At 40.8% G+C, this 8,910-nt stretch overlaps 1 protein-coding gene across 1 annotated transcript; it reads left to right on the plus strand.

Annotated features, from left to right (window-relative positions):
- Positions 1-7: 7 nt before the first annotated feature.
- On the plus strand, positions 8-6,073 carry commd5 (COMM domain containing 5). The gene is made up of 7 exons (XM_063499775.1): positions 8-232; positions 522-682; positions 784-812; positions 928-978; positions 1,074-1,169; positions 1,435-1,510; positions 3,675-6,073. Exons 1-7 carry the CDS (start codon positions 109-111, stop codon positions 3,774-3,776), a joined length of 639 nt encoding a protein of 212 aa, XP_063355845.1. The 5' UTR covers positions 8-108; the 3' UTR covers positions 3,777-6,073.
- Positions 6,074-8,910: the final 2,837 nt, after the last annotated feature.

Genomic DNA, 8,910 nt, shown 5'->3' on the forward strand with positions numbered 1-8,910 from the left:
AAGGCGGAAGCTGTCGCACAAATACAAAACTAGCTAGACAAACCCCTCTCTAACACTAATTTCTCATCTTTTTATCTGTTAATTCTGTATGTTAGTGAACACTGAGGCATGTCTTCCAGCCATTCAAAGGACTCTTTGAGCTTTCTGGGAGGCAGAATACCACCGGAAGTCGAGTCATTGTCAAAAAACTTGAAGGATGTGGACCAAGAGTTGTTCCGAAAAATACTGAAAGGTAAATAAAGTCTAAAACAGAAAAAAATAGCAAGAACTAAATAATTGTATTATATTGTGTCTATTCGAATACGTACCCTGGGCATGAAACAATAAAACTGAACGCCTTTTGGTGAAGTTTATTGTGAAACTGGACCAATAACAGTATCCACAGTAGAGCTGTGACCTCCTCAGCCTCCCAGGATGTTTATATCGTGATAAGATCTTCTGCTGATATTCGGACCAAGTGTTAGCAGTTGAAGATGCCGGGTAAGTGCATTTAATGTGACTGTGAATGATTCTCTGTCCAGCTGTGGTCAGTGCCCTGGAGGGGAAGGACTGCACAGAGGGGATGAAGTCCATAGCAGAGAGCAGTGTCATCCCGCAGGAGAGGCTCTGTCACATCGTAGCTGGGATCCACAGACTGCTGTCTGAGGCCATCCGCATCCCCACAGCGTTACTTAAACAGGAGGTGAGCTGATGCTAAAGCACTGGAAATTATATTCACTGAAACAGACTGCTTAACTAACATCTTCATTCCTCTTCTGTGGTGCCTGATGGGGCATTGATTAGATCTTTAAGGAAGATCTGAAGGAACTACGGTGAGGGGAATAATTTTTTTCCACACCTCTCTTTGTTTTCATTTATTATCTCCGCACCCCCACCCCCCAGATTCTGAAGAGGTTATTTCTGTTGTGTTTTTTCTTCTTTTTTTAGAATACCCGAAGACTTCATCACAGATTTCTCCAGTGTGGTTTTTGGAAATCGGTATGTTGATTTTACAACCTCAGGCATGTCCAGGATCGGTATCTCAGAGCAGTGCTACAATCAGGTTCTATTTTCTGCGCTGTTTGTGTTTTCAGCCGTGCAGCTCTAGAAGGGGCCGCCTCTCAGAAGGATCCTCATCTCCCCACACTAGAAGAATTGAAATGGAGAGTGGATGTTGCCATTTCTACAAGGTAACATACTAAACGAACTGCAAAAACTGTTTACATTGGCAATATGTGCAAGAAATCTTTGTTAATGGTTAACTGGCTACTAACACAGTGTTTTAAAGCTTTCCTGGAACAATACCATCTCTTACCACCGTCTCTTACTTGCAATATAGAAATAAGTCAGGAAGAAGGGTTTAGTGAAAGATTACAAAAAATTCTGCTGCACTCATTTTAAAGTCCTACTCTTTAGACTTTGTGATGATGTTTTTGCTTTTCTGTGTCGAAACAGCTCTTTAGCCCGAGCGCTGCAGCCTTCTGTTCTCATGCAGATGAAACTTTCAGATGGGAGGTTTCAACGCTTTGAGGTATTTAAACAAGTAACCTGTTCCTGATTGTACACACAATACATTCTGCCCCACAGTCCCCTTCTTAATCTCATTTTATTTACTTTTAATGACGATACCAGTGCCACAGTATAGATCAACATGCCAAATTTCTGTGCATAAAACCACAGTTAAGAGGTTTTTTTTCTCTTGGTCTTTTGGCTTTTAAGAGTCTTGTTGAAAGTAATAGTTGTTCAGAAGACGTTGACGGTTTCCTCGCCTCTATACTCATCCAGATGTTGGCAAGACAAAGTGCCTGCATGGATTCTCTCTTAGCACTGACATGCTTGTTAGGTTAAGTGGTAGTACTAATTTCGCTGTAGGGATAATTATGAGTATGAGCGGTTGTCTTTAAGTATTTACGAAAATGGATGGATTTAACAATGCCTTTAAAATTCATGAAAATGTCTTATGCATTAGCAAATCTCCAACAGAACAACTACAAAAGAAACGAGTCAAGGTGTTGCAATGGTCCAGCCAAAATCCAGACCTGAGCATGACTGAAATGCTTCAGTGGGATCTTAAGAGTGCTGTGAATTAACAAATGCTCCCAGACCTCAATGAACTGAAGCAGTGTTGTCAAGAGTGGGCTGAAATTCACCCAAAAAAAAAAAAAACTTTAAGTGGTTGTTCCCGAGGGTGAATCATGGGATGTACTTAGTTTTTCAAGGGACTGCATAGAGCCTTGTAAAAACTGTTGGCTCTTAATGTCAGTGAGCGAGGAGATCCTTAATATGGTCGTCTCAGACACAGTTCTGGCTGTGAGCACAACAGCCCCACACACCTGCTGCTAAAGGTGGATGAAGGTGAAGCCAGAATATCAGTTAAACGAGAGGGTGGCCTGAAACGGGGGAGACCTTGTGCCAGACAGTGGAGGGGAACTGGGTTGCACAAAGTCCTAGTACACAGATAAATAAAGATTACTTTTAAATGTAAATCATGCAAAGCTACACTTAAAGTATGCATTGGAAATGAGTTCATTCTCAGGAGCTAACCATTGGATGATTTTCTTTTGAGAAACCTGTTAACATCATATGGATTTTTTTCTCCACATGACCGATGATGGTTGTGCACTGTAGTAGTTATTCCTGGATTATCACAGCAGAGTGTTAAACATGTTGGTTGTAAGCCAGTGGGCTAATGTAGGTCTGTTTCAGTTATTGCATAACAGGATTACAGAGGAAGTAACGTTTATTAACGGCAGCCTAACCTACAAGCCGTCCTTGACCAAGTGCCCCTGATACGTTTGCAGTGTTATTTCTGTGCTAGTCAGCTTGCTTGTGCTTATTACAAATATTGTTTTGTTAGATGCTAAAAAAACCAGTTGCATTTCTGAGTCTTATTTTTTTCTTTTATCAGCTTACAGAAAAAAACTACAGTAAAAAAAAGCCTGATATCCATTCACATAAATGCAAAAGTGTCACTTTTAAAACAGAAATAAAGAAGAATAAATAGATGGACTCCACCAGGATGTGCGGCAGCCTCACTGCCACGGTGTAATGCTATAGTACGTCTTATTCAGCAGGGGGCGCCATACTCCGCATCAGCCTCAAAATGACAAACTAGAATCCACAACTGCTTTCAAAGCTGACTACCAGTGTGGTCGGAGCAGAAGCAGGGACGAGGATGCCTACTACGGATGTGCAGCGATTACGTAATCAGATTACAGCAGAATTAGAAGATAAGCAGCAGCAACATTCGATGTGCAGTTTTTCTTGATGGGTGCAGCTCATCTCCACCTGACGCATGCTTCTCTGGAAGTGAAGGGAGGATGAATAGCAAACAGACGAGATGTCTTCTTCCTCCTTCAGCACACTCTTCTTAATTAGCACTTGTGTCTGTTTGCAGTCTGACCGCTGCAAACAGATGGTGACTCACACGCAGCTTGAGACTTAAACACAGGGATGACAGGGACAGAAATTAGGGAGGCAGCAAATGAAACTCTGGGCTTAAGTATTAGAGCACAGCATTTTGCAAGGAGTCCATCTACATCCTTTAGGTAGAAATTCAGGCTTTTAAGAACTCTTTCAATGACTATTTCTTGCATTTTTAGACATTCAGTAAACAGCTGTGGAAAGTGGCTGTGTGGTTGTTTTTAATGCTGAACACTTTGTGGGTGTGCTACATGTTCTGTGGTCTTTTCCAGGTACCCGTGTCTAAATTCCAGGAGCTTCGTTACAACGTTGCTTTGATTCTCAAAGAGATGAATGATCTGGAGAAGAGGAGCATTCTTAAGATCCAAAACTAATACACCATCCGGAGCTGATGTTTATGCTAACTCATCTCTGCTCAGTTTTTAAAACTCAGTGGAGCTTTTCTACATTTTTCCATACGATGTTATGCAAGATAACGCTCTGCACGTCATTATCTTATGCTCTGATGGTGTTGGCATCCAACATACTCGAGACAAGCACTTCACCTCCTACCGTGTATTTAAAAATAAATCTATAAAGTTTTTTTGTTCTCATTGAGCATTAGTCTTTGATGTTTGTGTCAGATTTGAAAGTCCTGCGATCCCACACCTGTGCCAAAATACAAAAAAAGTCAAGTGGGCGCTCGTGCACGGTGGTCATGTGATACACGCTCCTCTTTGAAGCAGAACGTTTTGTTCCCTCGCCTCTGGGACTCGTTGTGACAAGAGGTCGAACAAATGATTTACAAGTCTTTTAGGTAAAAGCGCAACCATAAGTGTAAAAAGTAACTTTCTTTTAACTAAAAGTTTGTCTTGTTATGTGTTTGTTTTCCAAAATAACATTGAGGGGTTTTTTTCTCACTGTTGAACCACATTTCTATAATAACATCTGTCCGTCACTAAATTTGTAAGGAATGTTTGATCTGTTCAGATTCAAACTGTGTCACAGAAATAAGAGTTAGATGATAAACTGTAAACTTCAAATGCTGAAAGTCATTGAAATGTATTACAAAGAAATCTTATGTGTTCTTGTGACATCTTTTTACGTGACTGAAACTGATGTTTTTGATTAACTGCAGCTATTTTGTAGATTAAGTGGAACTCTGTATCATTTCACTCTACTTATTTCTATTCTTTCAATGACAACATGAATGTAAGTGAACAAATGTATGGTGAGGGAATAATAGGATAGTCCCAATTTGAAAGTATTATAAAAGGAAACAAAATATTACTAAGCACGATCAAGAAACACAGAAGGAAGGAAAGTACAGCTTTAGTCTGTGCTTTTCTGTTAATTTGGTGTTGTTCTGAGTGGGCGTGTCTTTAAAGTTTGCTGCAGTCAGCAAAGCATTTAGGCTAAAATATTATGCGTGATGTAACATATGGAGTTGCTTTAGCTTTGTAAGTTTGATCATTTAACTTCATATTAGACTATAAAACGAATGAGTTGCTGGATTGATCGGGATCACGATGCTAACACAAAGTTTAGCGTGATGCTCTGCTTAACAGACCTACAGACTGAACTTCATGCTGTCTCCTCAGGGCAACATTGAAACAGATGTTAAGTCTAAGCAACATAAAGAAAAAATGCTTTGTAATGTACTATTTTTCAGTTGGGATAAACTAATCCCATTGGCGAGCTAAATGAAAACTTGTACGTTTAAGCTCATCTCCTTGAATGCCTCTGTATCATTTTCAGTGCAGATGCTATTTTTAGGTCTTTTGTTGAAAGTCCTGTTGGGTTTCCCTGTAGTTGCAAAGGCAACTACAGGGAAACCCAGTAGTTGCTCAGTAGTTGCTCGCCTGCTCGATCTCCTCCGGTGAGTGAAAACTTAAAACAGACAAAGTTGAATGAAGGCAAATATGCTGAGTAGTGGAACTGGTGAGTGACTGTTACACTCACTCTGAGCCCTAACACCATGTAGACTGTTACACTCTGTGGGAATGAACTCACACCGTACAAAGTGATGAATGTCAAAAATTGAGATTAAATTTCCATTTGTCCCCGTATACATATATACTAATAAGATGGTGGATGCTAATATTGAATTATATTGAAGTGTGAGATAATGAAGTCAGCATGTGCACAACTAATTCTTGTGTGCTTTAAAGACTCACTTTTTAAAATCTTTTGGCTCTGTATGACATCACTGAGGGCAGATGTCCTCAGTCAGACAGCTCTGGCTTTGAGCACAGTAGCCCCATCAACCCTTCTGGTTGTGAGGGGCTGCCAATCAGAAGAAAGCTGGCTTAAAGTGGGAGGAGCTAGAGTGGCTTGTTTCAAAGAGTGGATGAACTGAAAAAAAAGTGTGGAGCTGACAATGAGCATAACAGGTCCCATTAAAAGATCTGCACAGAGCATCTTTAATAATTACAGTTAATAATAAATACTATGCAGATGTTATGTTTTTAGTATTTTGATGGGAATATTCTTTATAACAAGGCTGTTCCTAACAATCCCATCTGATTTCTGATTAAAAACACTACAAACCCAATTCTATCTTTAACTAACAAACAGACCCACTGAAAACTCATTTCTCTTCTTAGGAAAGCATTTAGAAAAAAAAAATCAAAAATGTTATTTTCATAGTCACAAGTCTCAGTACATCCAGTACCTCAACTTGACATTTCCAAGATCAAATCAGATTAAAGACGTTTGCTACAAGCGGTCCTCTCATGCCTATCATTAGTCTGTGTTTATGCATTCTTTCCCAAATGATCCAATACCTCATAATATATTTTCACTGTCACATGAACAGTGACTCTCAAAGTGCAGACTTGGCAGCCATCATGCAAATATCCATCTATCTCTCTATCCAAGCAAGACGTTGTTTAAAGGTCTGGAGAGGTGACTTTGAGGACAACTGTGTGTCCTAAATGAGCAGGCTATCCAACATCCAGACGGTCTGTACTGGGGTTGACTATTGGCCTATTTAGAGGCACCCAATGACAGTTCAAGGTGAGAAGGAGCAAGAGAATCTCCCACTACTGTGTGTGTGTGTGTCTGGGCAGAGTAAGCATATGTCCACGTGCTTGCATAATATTCTGCCTGTGTCCTGGTTTGCATATATGTCAGAACGTCTGTTTCTGCATGTGTGTCAGCGTGTCTGTGTCTGCTGCGGTGTGCAGGCCCACGTCAGCCTGCGTTTCTGTCTGTGTGCGGGATTGAGTTCACAGGCCAGACTGGCCGACCTACTGAGATCGACACCGACTGGCTAATCCCTGATCACACACACTCTAAACTCCTTTTAGCAAACAAGTTTTATTTCAACCCTACAGGAAATACGGCTGATAGGCTTCAGGTGAGGCTAATAATACCACGTAGGCTTGTATCCAAAACCATGCAGAAGGCAATCCCTTAACTACAGTCTTTAAATTCAAGCCTTAACCTACTTCTAATTATGGTTAACTCTGAACACCACCCACACTGGCCAGAAGTCATGATTAGAGGATGATGACAAATGCCCCTTAGTAGACTGAAATAACCAAAGGTGTCTTTTATTCCTCCATCAGAAGTTATGTAGTCTGTCTTTAAGAGTGAGCTGATATAATACTACACACCTGCAGTCACAAAGAACCTGCCATGCTCTTCAGACCTATACAGTAGTAGAATATTATCTGCTAACATGTCATTTTAATAATGTGAATCAGTACAAAAACACTTTAAGGTGCTACTGAGCCTTGTTTTTGTCCTTGTGCAAACACTTTATGCAACAATCTCTGGCTAATCTTCAAAGCTTTGGCGAGCTGTCACAGTTATCAAAGCAACCCATCTTGGCCGTGTCACAGTTTGATATCTTAACATCTGCTCTTTTACGCCTTGTGTCACCATCTGAGGGGCAATGACAGGATGTGACAGGGTTGTAATAATAATTAACAGCTTTGTCATCAGATGTCAGAGCCGAGCGGTTTCCCCGCAGTAATTATTGTACTGTGAGCTTCACATCTGTGCCAGCCAACACAGTCCACTCACATAGTCAAAGTGCTTCTCAGCGAAAGCATTCATTTCCCCGTCTCCCTGAGATCCGTGTGTTGGACAACATGTAAAGGCTACATATTTCTCAGACTGCCTTCTGTCAGAACTCTGTGTATAGTTAAAATTACTCCAACTCCTCCAGATCAATGACAGAAGTCATGGATATCTTGATTTTACAATTAAATATTATACAAATACCACGTGTTAGGGAATAAAAATATTCTAAATACGCGTCTAAATATGTGGGTACACCTATCTAAAGGTGCTTAATAAAGATTCAGGTCAGAGGTCACAGTAGGGATCCAATTTCCAATCTGTATGGAGCATTATCAAGTTTAAGATAAGAAAAATTAGAAGAGGAGATGGAATTACAACTTAGTATAAAGTGACAAGGCCTTCAATGCAAATCTGTGGTAACAGTGTCCAGCGGGGTCAGACCATCTCTAAAACTGCAGCTCTCGTTCTGCAGCAGTCAGTATCTATCGAAAGCGGTGAACCAGCGACAGGGTCATGGGATGCCAAAGCTCACTGATGCCCATGTGGTTCAATCCAACAGACGTTCTACTGTAGCTCAAATTGCTGAAAAAGTTGATGCTGGTTCTGACAGAAAGATGTCAGAATACACAGTGGGTATGGGGCTGCATAGCTACAGACCATTCAAGGATCCCATACTGACCCCTATCCACCAACAATGGGGACTTGAGCATCGGAACTGGACAATGGGCAATGTTCTGCTGGGAAACCTCGGGCCCTTCCACCAATGTGGCTGTAAATTTGACACGTACAACTTACATAAGGCTGTACATGTCATTGCTGAAGGCCATGCAAACAGGATTTCCTGATGGCTGTGGTCTCTTTCAGCAGGATAATGTGTCCTGACACAAAACAGAAATGGTTCAGGAATGCTTTGAGGAGCGCAACAATGTGTTTGGGGTTTTGACGCGGTCTCCAAATTCCCAGGATCTTAGTCTAATTGAGCATTTGTGGGATGTACTGGACAAACAAGTCTGATTCATTGAGTCCCCACCTCGCAGCTTACAGGACTTAAAAGATCTGTGGTTAACATTTTGATGCCAGATACCACGGCACAGTTTCAGGGACCAAGTGGAGTCCATGTTTCAATGGATCAGGGCTGTTTTGGCAGAAAAGGGGGACCAGCACAATAACAGGCAGGTGGTTATGATGTTATGCTGCCTTTAGAATTAATTTTCAGGAAACACAATATTCCCTTTCATTGTTTTGCTGATGACATCCAAATATAATTCCCTATTAAATTTGATGCCTCTATCCCACTGAGGCTTCTGTTTAATTGTCTATAAGATAGCAAACACTGGTTAACACTGAATTTTTCACCCTTAATGTCAGCAAGACCAAAATGATTGTATCTGGAAATCGTCCCTCATCTGGACTGGTTAACGGATGTCCTTGCCCCCCTTGTTTCTTATTACTCCTCAGTGTTGGTCGTTTTTTTAAATGGCTTTTACATTTGAGATA

The sequence above is a fragment of the Pelmatolapia mariae genome, linkage group LG2, assembly GCF_036321145.2.
Source record: "Pelmatolapia mariae isolate MD_Pm_ZW linkage group LG2, Pm_UMD_F_2, whole genome shotgun sequence".
Lineage (NCBI taxonomy): Eukaryota > Metazoa > Chordata > Actinopteri > Cichliformes > Cichlidae > Pelmatolapia > Pelmatolapia mariae.

Excerpts from the sequence above, each read along its gene's own strand:
- commd5 (XM_063499775.1), top strand. The coding sequence starts at position 109 with ATGTCTTCCAGCCATTCAAAGGACTCTTTGAGCTTTCTGGGAGGCAGA. Across the intron at positions 813-927 it reads GAAGATCTGAAGGAACTACG|AATACCCGAAGACTTCATCA; the intron begins GTGAGGGGAATA and ends TTCTTTTTTTAG. Across the intron at positions 1,511-3,674 it reads GGAGGTTTCAACGCTTTGAG|GTACCCGTGTCTAAATTCCA; the intron begins GTATTTAAACAA and ends GGTCTTTTCCAG.